This window comes from Echeneis naucrates, chromosome 18, assembly GCF_900963305.1.
Source record: "Echeneis naucrates chromosome 18, fEcheNa1.1, whole genome shotgun sequence".
Taxonomy (NCBI): Eukaryota; Metazoa; Chordata; class Actinopteri; order Carangiformes; family Echeneidae; genus Echeneis; species Echeneis naucrates.
This window is the reverse complement of record NC_042528.1, coordinates 5116049-5142504: the sequence shown is the minus strand read 5'-3', so window position 1 is coordinate 5142504 and position 26456 is coordinate 5116049. Positions and strand designations below refer to the sequence as shown.

The window sequence follows — 26456 nt, the reverse complement described above, 5'->3', positions numbered from 1 at the left end:
AAGTGACAACTCTTCATCCAGGTTTTGTTTAAGAAGATAACAGCATTATCTCATGAACATTACATTATCTCATCTGCTTCGGTAAAGCAGATGAGAGACAAATTGCCAAGAGTCAATTTGAGCTTATCACTGATGTGTTGATAAACACATCATTTACTCATCCAAGATCTTTCAAATACATTTGACTCTTTGGCCCTGGATGAACATCAGGGTCATCAGTGTGATGTGTCATGGCCTCTTCTCAACGGCAGGCAGTTTTCAGTGAGCTACTGTGTAAAGTGAAAAACAGTATGCTGTTCTAAGTTGTAACGGTGTTGTGCAATGAAAAGACAGGGAAAAAAATATATAAATAAATAAATAAATGAATGAACTACCTCTTAAATTTTTCTATAGCTGTATATATGATATTGGCATGGACACTTGACTTACTAACCTTGCCTCTGAATAAATAAGGTACCTATCTATCCATCCATCCATCCATCCATTCACCTGTCTATCAAGAGTGGAGTAAAACTTTATTCATCCCCTCAAGGGAAATTCAAAGCTCATCACAAAGGAACAGATCACAGCCACACCTCCAATTCATCCAAAAGAGCACAAACAAACATAGAGCATAGACAGCACAAGAACATATCATAAAATAAGTTCAAATAAATGAAACTGCAAGTGCAAATTTTAAAATTAGTTAAAACGAATCTTTAAATTGCAGACCGTGACCATTGTAGTGGGTGTGTATGTGTATGTGTTTACATGTGCATGTGCACGTGTAAATGAATGAGGATGACTGTATGTGCGCAGGTGCATGTGTGCCTGAACTAAATTAAATTTAAATTCAGGAGGGTGGGTAGTTGAACAGACAAAGGAGCTCCTGAAACGGTCAGTTCGACAGGGCAGTGAGAGAAGCCGATCGCTGCGGCTGCTCCTCTGCTGCTCTCAGAGGGTGTGGAGATGGTGTCTGCTGTTGTTCATAATAGCTTCCAGTTTGTTGACTGTGCCCTCTCTCCACCACAGTTCTTCACAGCTTCCCTCCCAGCACTGAGCCGGCTTTTTTAACCAGCTTGTGACCAGCTTAGTGTTCTCATCTGTCAGCTTACCACCCCATAAAACATGGCCAGCATCTCCACACACACATCAAAAGAGCTGAGTGTCCGCAGGAAGAACAGTGGACTTTGCCCCTTCCTGTAGAGAGCCTCGGTGCCTATCATCCAAGAGGACCCGCAGATGTTTACAGGTGGGCACCATCTCAGTGTCCTCCCCCTGGACCGAGATTAGTTGAAGTCAACCACCATCTCTTTGGTTTTGATTGTATTCAGGTGGAGACAGCACGTACCCCTCTGGTAAAAGCCACAATAGCTGAGTATTTTTGTATGTGACAGGTCTGGGTGTTGTATTGAAAGTCTGCCGTGTGTTAGTGTAAACAGGAACGGTGCTGAGACTGTCGCCTGCAGGGCACCTGTCCTACTCCCGACCGTCCCAGAGACACAGCTCCCCAGCTTAACAAACTGAGGCCGCTCTGTCAGATAGTCCGTTATCCAGGCGGTCAGAGAGTGGTCTACACCCATTCCCTTCAGACTGTCTGTCAGTAAGAGGGCCTGGATAGTACAAAACATCCAGGCGTCCTCCTCCAGACCAGCAAAAATGGCATCTTCCACCTGTAGTGGATCCGCTGCCTCGGTGACCTCTGACCTCAGGAAACTAAGAACACTCCAGGGTCTAATCTTATGTATTTCTGACATTTTTATACAATAAGGAGTTTTCATGCAGATGTGTATTTCATCATATCAGTCAATCAAGCCAGTGTTACAAACTATTCAACCGAGGTTAATTTTTTCACAGTTTTTGAATTATTATGCCAATAAAAGGTTGAAAACGCCTTTTTTAAGCATAACAAAGCGAAGTGGGAAGTAGGAGGCTTTGAATCCTCTCGCTCTCCGTCCTATGCACTGCTCTTTCGCGGGGGTGGGGCCGTTTAACAGGAGGGCGTGTCCGCCGTCTGGGAACCCGGAAGTACGTGCATGTGTATATATCTCGACTAAATGTTGCTGCCCACCGGCCACACGTCCTTCGGCCGCCTGTCACAAGCTTCTCCGGCTGTCCATCGGCCAGCCCCGGACCCGTCCCTCCATGGCCAACTCAACCGTCGTACCTCGTAAGTTTCAATGTTGATTTGATTTTTGTTGTTGTTGCGTTTCCCCTCTTTCGTTGTCGTCCCCCGTTTGGGCCTTAAAGTGTGCTTTGGCACCGCTGTCCGGTCACAGTCGTCCATATTTCTTGTTTCCAATCTCTTCCTCAGGAAAAGTTAGCGGGTTTTTTATACTTCAAAGTTGCTAATAAAATCAAAGAGAGGATGTAGCTAACAGCTAGCCTAGCTTGTAGCTTGTAGCTAGGCTAGCTTTTAGAAAGGTTATTGCTTTAGCAAAGTAAGTAAATGTAAAAAAGAAAAATGCACATAGGCTAGATTTTAACCTTGTCTGCAGCCCGCGGAGACGCTGGAGGAAAGGAGCTGAAGAAAAATAAAAAGATTGCGGTTACATATGAGAACTTCGCGCTGCCATTGCAAACATGAAGTGTCAGAAAGCTTTTACATGATATCCTCTTCTTCTTCTTTCCTCAAGCAATTTGGGGTTGTGTGTCCAGAGGCCAGTTTTAAATTATTATTTTTATTTATTATTTTCAGTAGGAATATTGACTCAGTCAGTCCTGGTTTATTTAATAAGGGCCATAAGGCTACAGCTGATGCTTCAGCTTATGTTTCTGTATTAGCTCATTTTTCATTTTTCACAGTTTTAATGCGATGGATCCTGTTGAAGCAGAAAAGGGGTTATTGGTACATTGTTACTTCACAAAAATCCTGAAGTAAATCTCTGTTAAACTCTCAAATTCACCCACAACAGAATTTAAAGTGCGCTTTGCAACCTAACAACTGTTATTTGTCTTCATGAGAGATCCAAAATCTACGTTGTAAACCTCTTGACATTTTCCAGAGGTTGAATTTGAACTCATTACCTTTAGTTAGCTCTCAAACTGAAAAACATCAATCCTACTTTATATCTGTTCATTTATATTAGTGACTTTCAGTTTTAAAAAGTGCATTGATAAGGCACTTATTGGATGTATCTAATATAGATTAGTACAGTTATGTGGTATACTTCAATAGTGCTCTGGTAAAAGAGCACAATTGAGCCTATGGGAAAATATTTATAAAATAAAAAAAATATATTTTTTGTATTAGTTTAGTGTAAAAGCATTTGTACAAAACCCAGTTCAAACATGTCTATAAGACTGTTGAAGATGTCTCAGAAGCAACAAAGGATTTTTTTTTTTTCGCAGAAGTTGGCAGTGGGTAGTGCCTTTTGAAAATAAGATGTAAAGCACCGGTGGTCAAGTGGTTTAGAGTGCGTGCCGTGCAATTGCAGTTATGGTTGAATCCAGTCAGGGAAACTTGCTGCAGATCATTCTCACTGTCTGTTTCCTGTTTGCCTCTGACTAAAATGAAGGCATGAAAGCCCGAAGTTGAATGTTTAAAAAAATGTAGTCAGGACTATTTATGTGCCAAAGTTGACAACTGTATATGTGTGTGTATCAAGAAAAGCTCAGACAAGCTCAGACACTTACAGACCAGACTCGTGCCCCACTCTTTGGTTTTCTTCATGAACTTTAAAATGCTGTTTCCATTTTCCATGGAGGGTCTGTGGTCTTATAATGGCCAGGACTGAATCTTCATTTTTATTCAATTACACAAGTCATTCAGTATGTTGGTTAGGAAATTAGAGTACACACAGAATGTGAATTGTACAAGAATGCTGAATGTCTTGGAACCCTCTTCATGGCTTCATGCTATGCTGACTTTGTCATCTAGGTCAGAGGCTCCAAACCTGTGGGTTCCTCAAGATAAAAGTGATGGGTTACAAGCTGATTAGAGGAATAAGAAAGGATATAAAAACATGAAATGATATTTATTCAATTCCCAGGGTTTTTTTTATGTTAATTTAATACATTTGAGTATTAAATTCACAAAGCTTCTCAGGGTTGGTAAAATGCTTTCAAATGAGACATTATGTGAAGGGAAAGCTTGTATTCAGGTCCCCACACAAGAAGACTAAGACTTGTTTCTAGGGGTCACAATGTGTCACTTTGTTGGACAACATTTGTCAAACCACATTCAGGAGTTTAATTCCAAGTGCTCACAAACTGAAGAGATTGGGAATCACTCTCATCTACATGCAACATTTTTCTTTCCTGACTTGTAAAATAAAACCAAACATTATTTTACTTAAGAGGGGTGTTAAACTTGCCTATTGATAGCATCATGTTTGGTATCACATTTAAGATTGATTTATCAGTACAGATTACTGAAGATGAGTTGTTTAATGTATGCAGGAATTTAGGATATCTTCAAAGCAGACATTTGTCAATTGTCTATTTCTACTTCTCAGACAGGTATTGATAAATCCAACATGTACTCATGTTGGGCTGCAGTATTACCTATTTACAGCTTGATTAAATTCAGATTTTTGTGATTTACATACCTCAGCTCTGTATGGTTTGTAGTTGCTTTGTTTCATGCCCTCTGGTCAGGATGTGTTGTGAGAATTCGATTTGGCAACTTTCTTTGCAAGTGTGTGCTTGCTAACAGGCTGCGTTCTACTGAATGAACATTTATGATACATATTCATCATCGCAAAAGTTTTGCCATTTTGTAATATATGCTTAAAGTCACACAACCATGACTCAGATGAAGACATGATTATTTATGGATGACTGTGTGTCATCTGTGAGTGACTAGATGGACAAATGGAAGTCTCATGCTCTGACATATCTGGATGTGAGTCTTAGATTTACTTTTCTAGCTGCGCATGGTTCCCTGAACATGAGGAAATGGGGAAGCGACAGTCAGACAGTCTTAATAAACCATTAATATTCACTGCAGAACTAGAGACAGACTGGAGTCTTGTATTTACTGTCACTCTCAACTGTTCACCAAACTATTTGGAATAACAGCTATGAAGTACATATTTACAGCTATTCAGTATCTTCTGCTGGAATAATACTCAGTGTCTTACCAAGACAATAACAAAAGATTGGAAGTGTGGAGACCTTATTGAGCCTCTATCTATCTTTTATCCTTGAGGTTAAATGAACCAACTCAACTCATTTTGAAAAGGACAAAATTATGGGAACAAACCTGCACTTAGACACTATGGAATCGATGCGTCTTGTTCACAGTTAAAAATAAACATAATTATAAGAAGTAAAGATGTTATTCACCAGGCAGACATTAGGGAACTGAGAGATGTAGCGGTTTCCATTTTCTTCCTCTCTCCTTCCCAAGACAGCCAAATGGAGGAGAGCAAGGCAGTTACATCTCGTAAAGGATCATGTTCCTGATGGATAGCTTCCCACTTTAAAAGATTCCATTCATTATTCAAGAAAGTGGCTCACGCAGTTAGAAAGGATCTGCAAACTGAAATAAATCTGTTTAGGTTTTTAAACAAGCATTGTGCCTCATTATGTAATGAGATCTTTTCTACTGGTCACCTGCATTAACCGCTGATTGGAACTGTGCATGCTAGCAAGGAAATTGCCATGTATGAGATTCAGATTTTCCAGCATACACAAGTAGAAAAAAAAAATGATGTTGGCTTTTTAAAATAGCTACAGCAGTTCCTCGTTAATGTGTCTCAAGTTCAGGAGAGGAGACAGGAAAGTGCAAGAGCAAGGTTAACAAAAGGAGAGATGTAGCTCAACTGTCTCTCAGTTCAGTTTTTAAGGCATTTCCAAATCACCCCCCCTCCCTCCTTGTGTGTTTTTGGAAAGATTGATTTTACATCATCCTGTAAGAGGCTGTTGCAGCGAAGATGTCAATAACCTTCAGACAGACAGCTTCTCCCAGGCTCAAACCTACTTAAACTGCAGGAGATTATTCTAGAAGAACAGTTATGGTGACCTACTGTATTCAGGTAGAGTTTGCCTCAGATGCTGGATTTGGATGGAAATTGTTTTGAATCAGAGAGGAATGTCACTTGTCAGGATGAAAGTTAACAGTTCATCTCAGTGAACTTCTGGTTTGTCCAGTAACTCTCCACTGGAGAGTGCAGTTTGACATTCCCCTGAATCTTGATCCAAAGTATTTCAGGATTGTTCAGCACCACGTAGATCACAGTGTGCAATGGAGTATTGTTTTTATAATATATGAACCTAGGCCTGAGTCCCTCTCTCTCTCTCTCTCTCTCTCTCTTTTTTTAAGTTTCACAGTTGCTCCCCCACTTTTGGTGGACCTGCAAATCTAATGCTCACCCTAAAACTATTTTACGCCCTTAATATGGGCGTATGTCAATGTGGGTTACATTATTTAATAAAACAATCCAACACACTCAAAAATATCTAACTGAACTCTACAGAAGTTCAACATCTGTTTCTGGTTTTCTACAAAACTGGACACAAGCTGGAGAAAAAGAAAAATATCAGAGTTAAAAGCCTTTTTTCTTTTCCTTTTAATTCATTCAATATGAACTTGTATACCTATAGTGTAAATTTACACAATAGGAATACCATCTAACTTCATCTGTATGGCCTTCCGCATTGATAAATGATAACCTGATATTGATGAATGGTAACCTCCATTTGGCATTTGGAGGGACATGGGACTGCTGGGACAGCCAACTAGTGTGGTCCTCACCAGATATCAGCACGTAGACACACAACAGGCGGTCACAGGGCGGTCAGTGTGCAGACAATGGTCTTTATTAGTGTGTTCAGTCTGGGAACTGTGACAATGGTGGAGTGTAAATGCCTGTATGCATCAGGAGGCACATGATTTGGTGTCTGTACACCCAGTGCGCTGATCATTTTTCAAAAGGCATGAAGATATAGTTTAAATTAATGACTGACATTTTGTTGTTCAGCTCCAGTTGTTGTTTAGTGTCCATCTCTTTTGGTCTCCCACTGACTGTCTCTTTCTCTCTGTCTCTCTCATGCACATACACTGATGTGAACAGGAAAAACGGACAAAAGCCCCCTTGTGTGTCGTCCAGGAATGCTTCACGTGGTGCTTCAACAGCAGTAACCAGGGCAGCTTTCACTTATAGCTGACCAGAGGTCATAGTCTACACTTTGAACTTTAACCTGACCAGTTTCATATTTTGTCTAAATCATATATGACAGAATTCAGTTATAAATGTAAGCCTTCAACAGAATCATAGATTTGCTTGGATCTTACAGTGAAGGAAATAAATTCTTAACAGTTTTGCGGCACCCTGGTGGGTCTAAAGTCCGGTGTGTGGGTTGTGGGCATATGGGTGTGGGAGCAAAGGAAGCTCAAGGCTTTTGCAGAGTTTTTAGTCTTTCTTTTTGCTGCAGGCAGTTGTGTAAGAAATTTGGCTTTTGGATGTACATGATATAACAGGCTGCCTCTCCACATTTATCAAGGATGTTATCATTTTAAAGTTGATATCACTTCAGGAGTTAGAGCATCTATTCTGTAGGAAAGCCCAGTAAATGAAAAAGAGGAGTTGAGGACTGATAAAGTAAAATCCTTCAAAAGCAGTGTTTAGCTTAACAGTATAAAGTTCAGTCCAGTTTTGGGCTCATCTTGTCTTTCTGCTCTCTGTCCCCTGCATGTGACACTAAATGTGTCTTCTGAGCTGCGGAGAAAGGACAAAGTTAGAGGGCAGAGACAGAAGCAGACTCGACTCATCCTGGGAGAGATGTGAACGCTCTGTCATGTTGCAGCTGATAGCATTTAAATCCTCTCAGCTGCTCAGCTGTCTCACTGTGGATATCAGATTCCCATCAAGGGCGTTGAAATGACAATGTGTTAGTTTCATTTTCTTAAAAAAAAAAACAAAAAACGACCCTGTGTCTTCTCCCTTTTTTACTTTTCCAGCGAGTCTAACTTCAGTTACTGGAAAAGGTGAAGGTGGAGCAGCGGGGGACAACCCAGATTACACAGCCTTTGTCCTGGTGCCTGTTTTCTTCCTCTTCGGGCTGCTGGGGGTGGTGATCTGCCATGTGCTGAAGAGGAAAGGCTACCGGTGCACCACTGAGGCTGAGGATGATGATGATGAGGTTTTCAACGAGGAGAAGGATCCTGAACTGGGTGGCGGTAGGAAAATCTGAGTAAAATGAGGGAGTACTTGAAATTTCCAGGGACAGACACCATTATGATTTACTTTGTGTTTATTACAGCAACAAAGTCATTGTCCTTAGAAAGTCAATCATCTATATACAGCACACACCCAAGGTTTATTGGTCAGCCAGCTTTAAGTTTACTTAGAAGAGATTATGAAGGTCTGACTCCAGTACAGGAATGACAGGACTCACAACTAATAATGAAAACTATAATTGTTTTACTTAATCTTAGCTCATTAAGTCATAAAGTCCAGTCTGATTAAACATTGAACAAAGCCACACTGCCAGCCTTGGGATGGTGCTGTTTTTCTGTCATTTGGAAGATGTGTTTTCCTATCAGTCTCTAGTCATTGGTCATCGAGGTTTTCCACCGTGCTGCCAGCTGTTTTTTGGAAATAGAGCTCATGTGTTACTTCAATGCTCTCACCTACTCTCGAGTACTTACAGGCTTGTTCTACATTCTTAACTCTTAAGTTAAGTCACATCTCGTAGGTGTGAATAAATGATAAGAATAGCCTGTGATGTAAATGGCACCTTTCTCTTGCCAAAAATCAGTAGTTGTCACTGTTTATCTCTGCAAAACTTGCACAAGTCAGAACGTATCTCAGGAATAATTTACATTTCATGCGTCACCGAATAAGAAATTTTTGCTTTAACCAGAAGGCAGTCTTTAACCAGAACAAGGTCTCTTCAAAGCCATCTTCTTCTGCTGGGCAGAACAAATTGAAACCAGGAATATGTTTGGCATTCAAATCACTCATGCTCTGACTCACTAAGGTGTGTTAAGTGAGGTGTAGCAAAAATAGTGTCTGCACAGGGTCTCTTTTAATTTTCCCTGGTTTGCAATTATAGTCACTGGTATTTCTCCTTTCTGTGGCCTTTCAGAGAACGAGGCTGACTTTCTGAGCTTACTAGAAAATGAGACAGAGTTAACTTTAGAAGTTTGGCAGTTTACTTTTTTAACACATTTTTTTGCAGCCTCCGTGTGTGGCACGGTCTGATAGAGAGGGGTAAGATTAATGCTTCCTCCTCTCTTTCTAGTAGGCTACACCTCGTGTGCTGACGTGAATCTCCTGACTGTACTGGTTTGCCCTGCACTATGTCACAGCTATGAGAAATGTTATGGAAAGAATGAAGTGTTTATACTATGCTGCCAGGTTTGGCCACAGACCCTTCTCACTCACTTTGTGTCTATTTTAAGACAACTGACATCTCAACAGTTTTCCTATATAATATAAATCTCTTTTTTTTTTTTTTCTGCATGTCATCCAAAGCCCTGGATTTTTCATTGAACCCTCCTCTTCAAACGACTCAACTGAAATTACTACCAATTCTTTAAATGTGGATTAAGTACTGAAACTGGCTGGTAGAAATGCAATATCCAAGTTTGTGTATATATATCATGAGGGCATTGGGGTTTGCCCCTGTCGTCTTTTGTTTAGCCTTTTTCAAACAGCCCTACCCATTTTGTACATTTATAAAGGCGACATGGGGTAAGAGCTTGTTTGTTTTGTCCTCATTTATTCAGGCGTTCCACTCCTCTCTTGTTTCCCAGTGATCAGGTTTCCTTTTATTTTGTGATGTCTCTCTGCTCAAAATGTTAACTCGATGTAAAGAAACTACCGACAGCTAAGAGTGTTGTGTAAGTTTCTGGGACAAATTCAGGATGCAATCAACAGGAAGCTGTAGGATGTGCCTCACTGGGGTGTGTGCTGCTAGGAAGGGGTAATTTTCAATTTGCCAAGTAAAGGTCGTGTATTTGTGTATAAGGATGTTAGGCGGGTCTGTGCAAGATTTTTCACCAAGATTCATCAAGACTGAAAATGAAAATTTAATTACGTTATTTACGTCTAATTTAATTACGTCTTTTTTTTTTTTTTGCTTCAAAAAACAAAACCTGTATCAATTTTTGTAGTAGTTGGTGGAGAACAAACGAGGGCAACAAAGTGGGATAATATATAAAAAAAAAAATACAGTACAGGCCGAATGTTTGGACACACTTTCCTATTCATTTGAATGAGAAGGTGTGTCCAAACTTTTGGTCTGTACTGTATATCGATAAGAGAATGTAATACCCAACTAAAAATGAAAGTGTTACTCCAAAGACGTCATGACTATTGCGTGCAAAGGCCTTTTGTTTTTTCTCTACCTGTTGAACTGGTAGTATGTTTTCCTGCCAATTAACTAGTCCCTTCACATCTGCTCTTTGTTAAGCGTTGGCCTAAATTAAGCAGAGCCATCTGACCTGCTTGATGAGATTTTGATTTTGAATGCCTTGGACTCATTTACTAAAAGAAGTGTTTCGATGTGTGTGCTTGCTCCTTCAGAGCTGAACGACACCTTCAGTGACAACAATGACACAGTTGGACAGATCGTTCACTACATCATGAAAAATCAAGGTACTTGTTTCTCCTCCTTTTGCCAACTCTTTTAATCTATTTTTTGAGTACCTGCTGTACCCACCTATTTTTATGAAAATACACAGGCTGCTGAAAAATCACAACAAAACTCAATTTCAGTGTCTCACATGTCTCATTTTGTAATAAAGACCTTTCAACACGCCATCACGAGGGGTATTGACCTCGGTCAAATCCAACCTTCTTATTGTTTCACATTATTAAGGAAGGAAGGAAGTGTGTCAGTTTGTGTAGTGGTAGATATGTGTATGTGTAGCGCTGTTGGGAAGTAACAGATTTTCTGAGGTTACTGGAATTGAATGTCTCTGGAGCTTGCTGTTAAATATATTAGTTATTAGATAGTTATTTGTTTTCCTGTAAACTGAATAGTGATAACTGCCACACTACTTTACCAAGTAATTTCTAGCGTTGTGTTAAATTCAGTCAGTTAGAAGTTAGATTGCAATACTTACCTTTCTGGAGTGCAGTTTTAGATTGTAAATTTTAGTGATAGGGAGGAAATTCTGTTTTGCTTGAAAGGTTTTAAGTATATGTGTTTCTATTTGATTATGCAGAGTTGTGGGGTGGAAGGATGAAATGGTGTTTGTTCGGACATCACAGAGGTTTATTCTTGAGTTCTAGCTGAGGTTATTTCAGGTTATTAATAGTTTTATTAGAAGTGTTCAGTAAATGAGATGAAAGCCTTGTCTGACGTGAAAGAGGAGAAGAAAAGAGTTTGAGTTGTTACAGGAAGCTTGGACCTACTGTGGAGAGTTAGCTGTCCAGATAAGTTGTTTTCCACAACTTTCACCTCAGGCACCACAAAACCATACAGATACTGAAGTTTCTTTAACCTCCTATCTGCAGCAAAATTAGACATTTATGAAAAGGGCATAGATCTTCAAGATTCTCATTCTTTTAATGTCTTATTAGTTGCTTAGTGTCCTGAAAGAGTCTTCATCGGGATCAGGTGGCTGGACTAAGTCTTCTTATCTGAGAGAATAGATAGAAGTACGGCAATAATATTTCTCTGTCAGTATTTTGAAGTCTTCTTCTGATGAAAACAACCCGACATCTGATTTAAACAGGACAGTCTAAAGTACCGTAACGCTTCATATCTTATCCAGATGACTAACACGTGATGACAGATGAACAGAGTATTGTCTTATCTCAGTAACTGGCTATCATCACTTAGTTAGAAATGGATTCCCTGTCCTGATTTGTGCATGTTACATGTTTATGAACAACAACAGTATGTGTATGAATAAACAGAAGAACAACTGTGTGAACTGCCATTTACAGGGATTCATAAAATAATTACAGTCTTACCCTGTTTTACTTCATTACACTGCAAGGAATAATAGGGAAAATATTGTTTTCTGTTAGCTTAAAATAGATGTTAAAAATGTACGCTTTGCTGATACAAAATGTGCTTTCTGGCCACATTACATTGAGATTTTGATAGTTCTGAGAAAATTACATTAACAAGGTTGAAAATTGGTGAAGTTAACTATATTTGGTCAGGTGTTTTGAAGCTTGTATGGCTACATATCCAGGAATCTCTGGCAATAAATGTACAGTTAAAATATTCTATTTTGAAGCCAATTTCCAAAGCATACATACGTTCACAATTGGAAAAACTGATATAAAGATGACATCACTTGGAATCACAACATGAATTCTCTCATGAAAACTCCTATATTTACCAATATGAGTCATCTTTGGTTCTCGGTGCAGTTCAGTACATCTTTCTTTTTCTTTAGTCATGGATGAATTCTTTCATTGTGTTTATTGTGAAGCCGGTATCCAGGCCAGGCCTTCGGGAAATCTGGTTCTTGGAGCAACAGATATCTCAGCTGCTGGTCCTACAGTGAGCAGCAGCTGGTGTTTATTGTTGATGTGCAATGAAAAAATACAACACTTAATCTCCCAGGGCCAAACTATTGACGAGAAGAAGGCTCATATCTGGAGTTTTTTTTCGTCTGACAAAAGTTCATTCTGATTTAGTGCATTCCCCCTGGGGTTGGTGTGTACTGTAACTGTTTGGGTGATTGCATGCAATGTGCTGTTTTAATTGTTTTAAGGTGGTAATCTGTTGTAGCCATCTTTCAATAAGTGCTCTGCTTTTGAAGTCACCGGAGCGTTCTCCACACTAATTCCCCACACTACTGTTATCTCTCTCTGTGTAAGTGGGTAACTTTCTTCCTCTCTCTCTGTCTTTTCAGCAAACTCGGATGCCTTGAAAGCCATGGTTAATGAAAATAGCATTGATTCTGATGGGTAAGTGTCCTTTTGACTTTGTACTAGAAAAAAAAACACAGGTATTTCCAAATCTGTCCATTAATACTCCTTTTATTTGCCTTTCTCTGATTAGTCATAAAATAATTGAGGAGGCCTATGCTGGTAACTATTTGCACCACCAGGTGGCGACATGAGCCCTCTTGACAGTCTTTTGGTTTCACTACTGGAGTGAGTGAATGGAGAGCTGGTAGTGCAAGGAACAAACAATCGAGGCAATTGCGCCACATTTCTTCTGATACTTTTCCACACTGGCAGGGCTTGATTGAGGGCGAGTGACTGGGGATACTTCCTGTAATGCCGCTGCGCCCCATATCCCTGTGTTGAGGGATTATTAAAGCATATCAATTGCAGTTCTTGCCATGTTTTCTCGTTGGATTTTTTTTTTAAGCCATTAAACAGAGTGTGACTCTACTTCAAAGGGGAACTCTTGGCAAAGAAAGTGTTTATTTTTAATCTAGAGCTTCAGCGCTACTGAAGACCTCAACACTATTCCTAAAATAAATTGATGCTAAAAGATTTATCAACAATATTGAAAACTGAGTCATCTTGTAAGTACTGTATACCAAATACAGTTAAGGATTCCCAAATGTGAGGTTTCATGTGTTTGCTATCATTCTACCTTTTTTTTTTTTTTTCCCCCCATTGGCCAGAAAAAGGTATTTAGATTTCTTTTTTTATTATACTACAACCATACAAATGCACGCAGTGTGTAAAGTTCTTAGTGTTAAAACTAGATTAATAATGGAATTAAATGATCTACAAAGCTGGGAGAATACAATTGATAAATAGATTTCTTAACAGGAACAATGATCACATCAGTTTCCCTCTGTGTATGTGATCTCAGCATCATTTGAAACTCTTTTCACACATTAAAAAGCATGGTTGATGACAGTGACTTAAAATAACAAGATCTACAATGCAAGAATTGTTTTCAAAAATGTTGTGTGGTTCAAGCTACAAAAAAAAACAAAAAAAGAATAAGGCAGCTTGATGGGACGTGGTAACAGTAACTAAGCTGATGATGAATAGAATCGGCATCTGATGACCGGGATCATTCTTAGTAGCAGAAAACGAATCAGCCTTGAAATGGGTTTTAGAGGGTCATTCACACTGACATCTCAAATCAAAAGCTGTTTGTTCCTTTTGATATGACCCTGCATCACAAGAACGAAGCAGATGGTTTGAATCTGAGATTAGACCTACTCTGTTCATTCCACTGTTACTCTGGACATGGTGCAAGCAGAGTAAATGAGCAAGTGCATTGCCAATTTTCTATTGAGATAAGGGGAGATGCAGATAGATAGGGGGAGGAGCTGCTAGTGACAGTACAGGAGTCTTAAGTAAATCAAGTTAGCAGGATATGTCTTCCTCTCTCTGTCCTCCTGTCGTCTTTCTTGTCCTGGTAGATATTGTTTTGGGAGGATAGGAGAGAGGTAAAGAGAGGAGAGGTGGTCTCGTTTGTTGAGAAGAAACAGTTTGGATAAATGGCACGAACGTCACCTCTGCCAAGAATTAGCCATTGAGGTATTTTGCTCAGTCATATTGGATGATGTGAGGAGAAAAAATCTGCAGAAATCTGCAATCACACACATTTTCATCACTTTTATGTGTTTTGCTTTTTTATGTTATTTCCACTCTGTGTTCTCTGTCCCGTTTCCTTTCCCTTTCTTGTTCATTTTGTTCAAATTGCTCTCTGTAGTAGGCTGCTCTCTTTGTCTTGCTGCTACTCTTCATATCTTTCTCTGTTTCTCTCAGCCAGGTTGGGCAACCTGCCAGTAGATCACTTAGAAATGGAGGAACCGGGGGAGAGGGATAATTTATGGGATACTTGGGGTAGGAGGGAGCACAGACAGACAGGCAGGCAGAAAGAGAAGGAGGGAAAGGGGGGATGGATTGAGAGGCCACAAAGAGGAGAGTGACTGTAGTGTGGCCAGAGCTTCCTATCTGCCTCTGCATATTTGCTACTTAACTTCCCTTCTGCTCATTGCCTCCAGCAGCCTCCATCTTTCTTCCATCCCATAGTCCTCTCTGTTCACATCCCCTTACTGTTCTTGCCTCTGCTCATCAGGGAAAAGTGTTACTTTTGCACTAAGAAGGTAAGGGCCAAAGGTATGAAATGCAAGTCTTGGATTTCCTTGTCATTGGTTGGGCATCAAAAGTCCACTATTTTGCTTTGTGGATGCAGAAACATGAATATGACTTCAATGCCATAGGAACACAATTGATGTGTGCCATGTGCATTGCAGCTGTCGTTGATCTGCTGCCAAAAAAAAAAAAAATATGCACATGCTTTCAAACCCATTGCATTGCTACGTCCTCCAGCTATACAGTGCCAAGGATACTTGAATGGTTAGTTCTCTTTTGAATTAATTTTCTGATTTATTTGGGACAAACATGTCTTTAAAATGCCACTGCTTCCATATGTATGTTGAAAAAATGGATACAAGACTTTAGTCTGTGGCACTAAGAAAAAACTATTAAGCTGGGCATGCCAGTCTCCACGTTATTTTTAAACGTACTCCTTTTCAATAATAACTAAGCATGTGCTATTGTGCTTATTTACATGTGGTATTGATCATATCTTGGCCCTCAATTATCTCCATGTCCATACCAACACTACTCAGAGGAAAAAAAATCAAAGACTCTGTGTCCCTTAGGATTATGTGTATGCATATACACTATATAATAAGTTGTCAGTGAGAAGAAACACTCTTTATTCAACCTTTGTGTGTAAACAATGTGAAGAGCTGCCCAGGCTCATAAAACATGCACACGGGGGGGAAAAAAAGAAAAAGACATGAGAGTAAACAGGCCAGTGAGCTGGCCTCAATTAGTGGACACTTCTTAGATAAATTCTGCATGAAAGTGGAAAAAAATGGCACGCATTATGATAGCTTTTACATCACTGGTACTGCTCAAAGCGTCGCAATAAATAGGTGTCCAACAACTCAGGAAATGCCTCCATCCAGAAAATTGCTTCTATTATTACTTATAACATAATTGGCATTCAGAAGGATTCTCAAACAGCATGTCAGTGGTTTTCTTTGCCCGGGCTGAAGAGTGAAATATTAATGTGTCATTTCTGCAGTGATATGCTGCGATAAAGGAAGTGCTGCTGAATGCATTGAGCTTGAATTCTCTGAAATGGAAATGATTCGCATTGAAAATAAGTCCGTTTGTGACCAGTTTCACTTGACTTGCAATTTTGCAAGCTGATCATAAAATAGTGGGGTTTCGTTTTATTTCATCTTTTAGTGCTGCACGATGTTGTAACAGTTGCTCTCTGACAAATGGTCAATTTCTTTTCTCTGTGGTGCAATCATTGTTCGTGGGCAGAGTTGCATTGTTTTGCTTGTGCTCTGCTTGTAATAATAGTTCATAGTAATTTAGCAGCAACCCTGATTACACAATGTGTAATTGTGTACTATTATGTATATAAATTGGGAATAATTGTGTCATTTTGCTGTGAAATCACTGAGTTTCAGCTCTTCTTCCTTTAGTCCTCCACTCACCCCAACCTCTCCTGGCACCCCTACCCCTCCGATGACTCCCATATCACCAGGGGCGCCCCCTGGAGCTGCCAAACACACCTGCAGCCACCTGCACACCATCGGTGGACTGGGGGGCAGCAAGAACATCTGCAACCGCTGCAGCCAGAAGAAATGGCCGCTGATGAGGAAGCCATCGGTGCGTAAGGCAGAGCAGCGCCGCAGCCACCATGGCGAGATCACAGTCCTGGCTGTGGGCAGGTGGGCAGGTGTGTGTGTGTGTGTGTGTGTGTTAGTCTGCATGCATCTGTCAGAGTGGTGTGTGTTTGTTTGTATGTAGAAAAAGAGCAAAAAGGGTGTTTCTTGCTGCTTTTAAAATGCTTTCATTCTCATATATCTCTTTTTCCCCCTCCCCCTCACTACACAAGCTGGTCTAGCAAGCTGGGATAAATTAAAACTTGCCCCTGAGTCATAGTGAACATGTGCACACACAACATTAATAATCAAACATTAACTCTAAATAATTGCCACTGAGAAATCCACACTTAATTATGAAGCCGGAGTTTTGTGTCCCAACATCAGATCAGTGACCTGGAAACGAACACAGGTGGACGGTCTGGCTGAATCCTGGGAAAATGGAAGCTGCCGAGTTCAGAGTGTGTTGAGGTTCGATGTTGAGCGTTACTGGTTAACCTGTATTGTTTGGAAATGTCCCTTGTTTAAAAACACACTCAAATGGAAAGAAAGTTACATCAACAGAGTGCCATGTGACTTCTAACTGCCTCCCGCCAGAGTCCGCTGCTTCTTAGGGTTTTATTTTGAGCATCTTGTAGAATGTCGATTTACTTTTTTTTTTTTTTTTTTTTTTTTTTGTACATCTTAAATCATCATCAGTTCCAAGCAGGATCTTGCCATTTAGATCAGCAACGTTTACTATAATTAGAACTTGGATATGTGAGAATGTTGATGAAGTCTAGCTGAGGAAGTGCGTGTTATTTGACTATGTCCTTGTGTCGTTTTGCCCTCGATGTTTAAAGTAAAGAGACCATTATTTTTACTCTAACAAACACAGGACACCGCCCTCACCTCCGTGTTCCCAGCGTTCTCATCCTTAATGTCCTGCTGCGAGGTGATTGGGATGCATTGTGGTTGCTTTTCATTTGCACGCCCTGATGAATGGCTATGCACACAGGGGGTCAACATGGGCTGGATATGAATATTCATGTGCTGATTTAATTAAAGTTTTAGAGTGTGTGCACGGTGAAGGGATGGATGGATGGTTGGTTAAGAGAGGTGTAAAGTTGTGTGTATTATTAGCAATGAGAAGAGGTAGTTGCAGATACCAGCTGTGACAAAAATGAGAATTACTGACGCACACTGAGATTATGTGAAGAAAAATGAATTTTGAAAGACCATTTTTCTCCTGCTTCTTTGTGTGTTTAATTACATGCTCTGCTTATTTGTTGTGTGTTCCAAGGTTCCGGGTGACTAAGTGTGAAAAACCAGCCAGGGAGAGGCGGACTCTGTTAATAACGGACTCCAACGGGAGTGTGCCCACATCACCTACAGAGGCGGAGCCCAAGGACCAGACAACGTCTGAGTCCCTGCAGGTTTGTGTCCTGGAAACTTCTTCATGTGGCTCCCAGTTTGTCTTTATCTCCCATTGGGCTCCCCCTTCCGCTGACACCCTGTGTATAAATAAAAGTGTGACTTACGTATGCAAAAATTATTAGTGTGTGGAAGTATTGTAGCTGTGTTAGGACTCAATATTTTATCATGCTGAGCACTGTTGAGAGAGAAAAAGTGCATCCCCCCCTTTTTTTTTTTTTTATTTTTTTTTTTTAATAACTGCTTCTGAACAGCCTTTTCAGACTGTTATTTATTGTTATAAGACTGTTGAGAAGCACAGAAATGTCCGCGTAGCTGATTGCCTCAAAATTGTCTGACAGCAAATACAGTTTTCCAGAAAACAAGCAGGGGGAAGCTGCCACAGCGTTCAGCCTAAACACTCGTCATCAGAGTTATACGTGTTCATTACTGTTTTTTTTGTTTTTGTTTTTTTTAATCCAGTTCATCCTGTGCTCACTTACGTGTTGTAACTTAATAGACTGTTTTAGATAAGTATTGTCTGTGTGTCCAAAGCCTTGCTGCTCAGAAATGAATATGTAATCCAGTAGGACTGGATAACATCATTTATTTTAAGTGTAAAGTATAATCAACATTATGATCCTTAGACAATCAACTGGATTATTTTTCCTGGATCCTGGATTCTGTGTCAGCCTGTTTTCTCGGGTTTGGAAGATTCTTTAGCAAATCCTGAAATCCAGTCTTGGGGATATGCAAGATTAGTGTCTTGGCTTCAGACTTTTGGAAAAGCCTGTTCAGATTCCCAGAATCAATATCGTAGCCTAATTTGTTTTAGGTTGGAGGGAGATTACACACTGGTTCATATTCGGTACAAATCCATTGAATCCATTTACACCGTTGTCATTTCATACTATTGACTTTAGCGTTTTTGTATTGACTGTGAGAGGAAGAAAAATGTCGATGTCCAAATCCTCTCCTATGAAAGAGTGATAGCCCAAAACATAATCAGGCTGAAAACAGAGTCTTGGTTTGACACAGAAAATGATCATTCATCAAGTTTATTTCCTTTTCCCTATCAGATGCATTCAGATGACTTGGACAATGAGAAACGATAAAAGTTCAGGTAAGGTTGTCAGCAACATGCGTGTTTCCTTTTCTTGACTGAATCGGTCTCTCACCACATCTATCCCCTCACGTTACAGCTTTCCAGACAGAGGAAAGAAACAACATCTGGACACTTTTCAAACTCGCTAAGAAAGAGGAAAACATCAGCTCGGGAGGAACAAGAAGCAGCTGAGTCGATCTGAGAATCGTCGCTCCACAGGGAGAGTGAAGTGCTGCTGACGAAGCCGACGGTGGTTATTTTACAGGTAGAAGAGGATAAGGTGTGTCTGTTTGCGATACACTCATTTCCTCCTATAATAGATTTTCAGTAGTGCCTTGCTCAAGAGCGTTTAGGCAGCGTAACTGCTTGATGCCAAGGAACTCCAGTCCAGAGCTTTCCCAATGAAAAAAAAACTCTCACTACTCAACATGTTGTCATGTTTTTTAATGTGTATATACACGTATGATCCCCCCCCCCCCCCCCCCCTTTGTAATGACCCTGTTAATTTATAAAATTACACTGCCATTAACAGGTAGAGCTTATGTGAGATAAAATTCTATGCTCAAACAGGAAGAAAGTAGTCAGGAAATAAACTGGAGTATTTTTCAGATGTGATAAGAGGAAATCAACAATACGCACATGCTGTAAAGGCGTGAACACGATGTCGAAGTGTTCCCTGTCAGCGTGGCAGTCTGACCTCTATAAAACAGCACGCAGTATTCTATGTCACTTAACAAATAAGACCCGCTGACTGTTTTCTGGCGTTGTAAGTGACATCCAGCAAACAGAGCGACTTTGACTGAAATTTGTCCTCACCTGATTCATGGAAATCCAAAGGTCGCTCTCCTTTTAGATTTGGTGCTTCTCCACTGCCTTTACCTGCTAGTTGCTAACTCTGTCTGCCTGCTGCCTCGTGGTGAACAAGCCATGTACAGCTGTTTCCCCAAACCTTTAGTCGGTGTAAGACTCTGCTTCAGATAGAAATAACATGGATCGGAGCTGTGACACTGAACCAAAACAGAGATGCTACTGGCCATAAATCCAAAACAGTTAGCCAAAGACAGAAGAAATGAAATTCAAAGCCACATAGATGAGTAATACTTCTCAGCAGGTTTGTCCAATGAATTATCCTTTTTTCCTTGTACGTTGTCATACAACCTGAAGTAAATAAAAAATATTGTGTTGGAGCTTGAACTCATAAAAATATAGACCTGTGTGCATTTTTGTAGACTATGCTAAAATATAATAATAGAAATTATAGTGGTATTGTATTAACTGCAAAACATCAGACATATTTTTTTTTTATGAAAGATTATTTATAAAAGTTAAAGGGAAGGGGAATATATTTTTGACCTCATGAACCACAAACTAAATTCCTTTTACCTGTTCGTTTTATGTTTCTTTTCATGTTCCCATCGGCTTCACTCTGGTTTACATGTGGATTGAATCTTCATCTGCTGAAGCATAATTAATCTACTTATTTTAATTCAGCCTGGATTCATCATATTTTACCATAAGCTGCCTTTATATTAATCATCAATGTACCGAGGGGGCATGAGCAGATTCTGTACAAATGACTTAATCCATTATGGATGATCTTTCAGTTGTTCTGCCAGGACATGAGCCTAACTTTTACTTTACTTCCAATGAAATGTCCCTATTCACTTCGAAGCATGGGTGATTATTATTATATTATTATTATTATTATTATTTTTTTTTTTATAGTGAAGGGCAGATGTCATTCAATAAGCGTTTACAGTGTCAAGAATCATTTATTGTGGAGAGAAAATCAGTTGGACACACAAATGTTAATGCCAGAATACTGTGCAGTCTTGCCTTAAATCTTTGTGATTGTTTATGCGTGTGAAAGAGAGGGAGAGAGAGAAATGCAAATGAATAAATTTTGTAAATCTTCCTTCATTAAACAAAGTAAAATTGTTTTTTTTAAATTACAGTAATTTTCTGCCTTTGTCTTGCTCTCATATGTGACCCCTGCGCGCCACATTGACTTTGAACTAAATTATTTTAATCTTTAAAATCGAATGTGACACATTAAGTGTCACTCACACTTGCTCCCCCCTCCGGCCTCAGGTGGCTCACCCTGATTAGTCTTGTTATCTCACTAACAGAGACCTACTGGATACATGTTGAAGTGTGACTACATCATAAATCACTACTGAATTCTATTCAAGTGTCAGGTTCCTGAAAACTTTTTTCTGAAGTCACATTTCCTGAATTTCAAGTAAACATAAGCCACAGTCAGAACAGCAGATATGAGATTAAGATCCAGGTTGAGAAATAGTGTAAATTATTTGAAAAGTCATTTCAGTTATTTTTTTTCAGTTTCAAAACAAAGAGAAATGCCAATGAGAATATAAACTCCAAAGTCAGAGTTGAATATTTCTTTTTTTTTGGCCTGATAATGAAAATATCTTAAATCTTCTGCAGAAAGACAAAACAAATTATACCAAATCAAGATGCACACAGAGCTCAGATGTGTTTTGTACTGACATCGCTAGTTTTGTCTCCCTCTTTTGTAAAGCTAAGGAAGCAACATAGGGGCAGGATCAAGCAGCAGAGTCAACTTTAAAGTTTAATATTCTTCTTAGAAAGGCGCTCCACCAACATTTCCAATAAAGTATTAATGCTGTTTCATTCTGATCTCTCTTAAAATAGTTTTGTTTTTTTGTTGTTTTTTTTTTTTTTTTTTTGTGTGTCTGAAGGTCAATCGCCAGCTTGATCCTTTTAAAGACCCCATTGAGGTGAGACAAGCACACAAATTGTGATCACCAAGTATCATGTTTGATATGTTTTATTCCTTCTTGGTATTTGTGAATGTGTCATTGTGATTCTTTAAAGCAATGGATGCATTCTGTTTTCCATAATCTGGGACAGTTTGCAGTGTTCATATTGTATAATAAAGATAAAAAAAAGGAAATAAAGATGACTAATACACATGAAACCATAAATTATTTACCTCAATGTTGTCACGGATTTGTAGCTTTGCCCCTCCCTCCCTAATTTGACTGAACCATCGATCTTCATTTTCTAGTCTCTTCATTTCCTTCGCTCCTATCGGCACCCTCCTCTCTCCTCTGCTTCTCTACTTCTCTCGCTTTGCGCCGTTATGAAAAGATGATTTGTCTTATTCATCTGGAGTAGGTACTCTGATGACCTCTATCTTCCATCATATTATTTCCAGATAATGGAGATGGGATGGGGTAGGAGATGGAGAGCTGTTTTGAGCCGATGCGCAAGACCGAGGATTAACAATCCTCGACTCGGTGTCCCCTCGTGACCTTTTGAGTTTCTAATCTGAAAAAGACCCCAGAGGATCAGAGGAAAGCAATGGAAAACAGTTAATCTCTAATATTAGAATACTGAATTATTGACACGCTGGTCTATTGTGAGCAACAGTAAGGACGTGATTAAACACGGCCTCTGAGGGACACCTCTTTGCCACCGGTGTCACTTGACAGGGCTGGAGGGAGGACTGACTTTCAAAGTGTTGACACGGAAAGGGAGCATTTACATGCAGTGGAAAGAAGATGGGGGGGGGGGAAGGAGAAAAAAAAAAACCCATACCCTGATAGCACACAAGGTGACATCACCCCACCCGTGGCTGTAGGTGCAACATAAACCCGGTTTGTCTAGAGGCGCTCCGGGATTTTAGACCTGTCAGAGAGGATGAGAATACGTAGCAGAGCGACCTGGTGCAAATATTGACTCCTGTAATGTTAGCTATGTATGTGTGTTTACTTTAACTCTGACGGGGTGTCACACTGCATTACAGCGATGAAAAAATTAAACAAGGAAATTAGGTAGGCCCACAAGAAAGCTATAGATAATAATAAAGCTCTGCTCTGTCTCTTTTACACTACTTCAAAAGCAGTAAATTTATCTCAGGCGCTGAATTATTAAGGCCTCCAGGCGACAGGATTCCCATGTCGACGCCAGGCCAAGTGCCCTACATCTTACCTTCGTTTCTGGCTGGCAGCCAAGAGGATGGAGTCCTGACATGAGGGGAATTTTTTTTTTTTTTTCTTTTCTTTCAGAGAGACATTTAGAACTAGTCAATGTTTAACACTGCATCAAGGCTGCAAACACAGTGACCCTCTGAAACGGCTCACCGGCCTGCTTTTACTTAATGCAAACGGCGTTTTTTCACAGAGAATGAAATGTGTTCCACTTTTCAGAAGCTGAAAGTTTAAATGACAAACGGAAAGTTGAGCTGGTGTGCAATAAATCTGGCCGTGAGGAAAACTGTAGACAATAATGAAGCTTCATTCATTTGTTGCTCCAGCTTTATTGGTCGGGTGTCACTGTAACTTCTGGTGCTTATTTATCCACCACAAAAGTTGGTTGGAGGAATAATTCAAATTTAGTATTCAATATTACCCAAAATAAAACAGTTTTAAATGGATGAATTGAAACATGAGAAGGTTTTTATTGTACTTTGCTGGTCAGTGTCAGCAGTATTTAATGGGTTTTTAAGGACAACAAAAAACAATTAGATCGTTGGAAGGTTTAACACTGAATTCCAGACTGTGTTGAGGCGAACTGTAGTCGGAGAGAGTAGAGAAGTCTTCGAAGCAGATCAACAATTCTGGTTAACAACCCCGAATCTGTAAATGCTGTAAATACAATTCTACTTTATCCTCTGAGAAAAGTGTGCGTGTATGTGTGTTTGCCACAATTAAGCGTGACATCATTAACTCCAACAAAGCCTTGAGAAAAACAAACATGTTCAGCGAGAACACACACCTCAGAGACTTCACAGCAGACTGCCTAATGGACCTAATAAAAAACAACATAAAGGAATCTGACACACAAGTGCTCTTTATTCGCCCGCACACACAATCTGCATTTGATGCACAGCATTAGCTCATTGCAAAACTACCTTTGTGCTGTTATCTTGAGGTGGGGCGAAGTAAATGCATTACTGTGAGTCAGCGAAGTGACAGCAACAGTTTAGTGGAACTTATATTATGGAAAACGGCAGTTAACTGAAAGGTGAACTCCATTTCATGCTTTCATTGAGGGACGTTGGGGTTAATTCACTCACACACATAAACCCAACCAAGTGTGTCCTGGCTCTTTGTGATTTGTTATTCTTTCAAAAAAGCTGCGAGAGTAAAGTTGTTTTTTGGGTTTTTTTTTTTTTATGTTTTAATCATTAACACATTCCACGAAAAGACCAAAAACAAAGATGAATGTATCCTGCTAAGAGAGGACAAGACCTTCATCAGGGTAAATGTTTGTCAGGAGGGAATCTCGTGAGCACACTCAGATTAAATGTGGCACACCTGTGCTTTTTCATGCAAGTGCACATGGGAAAGGTGTTTCACAACCCTGACCCTACCAACGCCACAGTAGCTTTCTAAAACTGCAGAGGAGAAAACCGTTCTTTAGAGGCGAATTACTTTCTCTTGTGGATTTATACACATTTGCTATTTGGCTCCTTGATGTTGAGAAATGTTCTGTCACCTTTGTATCCTGTGGCATTTGACGTAGGGAAAGCGCACAGTTACTAACGACATGAAGCGGAGCACACCTGTGCCCCCTCGTGCACATTTACGCAGGCGAATGGTTCAACCACACAGGAAGTTTCACAAATATGTCACAGAGTCCGGATCATTTTTCAAATGTCCTATTTCCTTAACTTCTATCTACAGTGATTATTCTGGACTTTAGAAAATGAGAACTACATTTCCCAGGGGCTTTGTATGAGAAAGCACAGTTGTGCTCTATTTGGTGTCATTATAAACTCTGGGACTCAGTTTGGGGAAAAGCTGATGAAGGCCTGAAGCTGTGACGCTCTCTCTGGTTTTGCTTTTTTATTTTTAATTTTCTTGTCAAGAGTTTCTTTATGCTGCTGCAAAGAGGCTAAAAATAGTCTTCTGTTTTCTTGAGATGGAGTAATGTTGGCCAAAAACAACAGCTCCTCTCTGTCTGATGCTGTCGGAGTTCCACAGGCTGAGAAAATGTAAATTTAGCAGATTGTTGCTTCTGGTCTTTGCCTTGAAGACTCATCGTTACAAAGTCATCCTCAAATTTAAAATTTTAAACTCTTGAAGATACTGACACCCCGAGAACCAGCATTTCCAACGTGGGCAGCTCACACTGTAGAAGTGTTTCTGGGGTTTTCTGTCTGTGACAAATCTTGCACGTCAGCTGATTGCAAATCAACATCACCCAAGAAGTATAGTTTAAATTAATCCGATTTTTGAAATTAGGGTTCATTCTCTTCTGTTTGTATGAAGACAATCCGCCCTTCCCCATAATTTAACTATCATGCTCGTGCATCCTTGAACTGATTGTAATGATCAAAGTAATCTGGTGACGCACAAACTGAGCTCAGCTCTGCTGTTTTTCCACGAAACGCTGCATTGACGAAAAGATGAGTCAGTTGTTGGGTGAAGTGGGAGCTCACCATTCTGCTGTCATCGCACTCCGTAGACATACGGAAACTGATTTTCTAATATCACAAGACAAAGACACCCACACTCTGACATGCACTCGCCCCCTTCAGGTGGGAGTTATCCCTTCCACTTTCAACAAAACACAGGCTGCACAGTCAAAACCTCATTGAGAAGTTGTTGTGTTGTGTTGTGAGACGTGTTCGTCCTCAGAACAGGATTTGTAGCAGCTTGGCATACGATGTGAAAACGTTTCAACACAAAACACTCCTGAAACTTTCCTTCTGTACAAGGTGCTGACTAATCAGCCACCAGCAGTATCCACGTTGTTAGCGAGGGGTGTAAAAATATCGAGCCTCTTGAGAAAGACGCACACCTTTCTTCCCCAGTCTTTTTGGATCAAAGTTTTGGCTGATGAGTGGATGTATCCACACATGGCACTATGTGACATCACACCGTATGTGCCATGTCACCGTCTCCGGTTTCATGTAATCAGTGAAGGGATTTTGTGAATTCTCAAGAAAATATCGGAAACTGTTTTCGTTCATCGAAACGAGCAATTTCGACTTCCAAATGTAGATTTCTTTAGAAACCAACACGTTTAAGAAGTTGGATGCCAAGAGAGAAAAACAAAGTCCAACATCAGTCAGATTTCAGTCTAAAAAGAGCTCTGTAATTGAGAGAGCCAGTGACAGCATGCAATTGGAGAAAAGAGCAAGAGCGATGAAGATGGAAAGTGGTGGGTGAGATGAACAGATACATTTCTAAAGAAAGGGCTATTTTGGTGTCCTCAGAGCTGTGTCCCACCTCCTCTGCTGAGAGACACGGGGACAAACGAGCCAAAAGGCGTCTCCCGCCATGAAGAGCCCAAGTCGGTCAGTCGATCAGGATTTGTCTTCAGCCATGCCTGTTGTGGAGGTTTCCAAGGCTCGCTGTGTGTGTTTGTGCGCACACATGAGTGTGTATTCCTGGCTTGAGCACAAAGCCCTGAGGTGTTTATTAGCCGAGGCTCCAGGGGCCAGAACGTCGC

The 26456-nt window shown here is 40.1% G+C and overlaps 1 protein-coding gene across 1 annotated transcript; it reads left to right on the top strand.

Annotated features, from left to right (window-relative positions):
* Positions 1 to 2006: 2006 nt before the first annotated feature.
* Positions 2007 to 21951, top strand: rell1 (RELT like 1). The gene is made up of 8 exons (XM_029526770.1): positions 2007 to 2149; positions 7886 to 8104; positions 10458 to 10529; positions 12752 to 12806; positions 16328 to 16576; positions 17793 to 17925; positions 18982 to 19025; positions 19105 to 21951. Exons 1-7 carry the CDS (start codon positions 2125 to 2127, stop codon positions 19015 to 19017), a joined length of 789 nt encoding a protein of 262 aa, XP_029382630.1. The 5' UTR covers positions 2007 to 2124; the 3' UTR covers positions 19018 to 19025; positions 19105 to 21951.
* The last annotated feature ends 4505 nt before the right edge of the window (positions 21952 to 26456 follow it).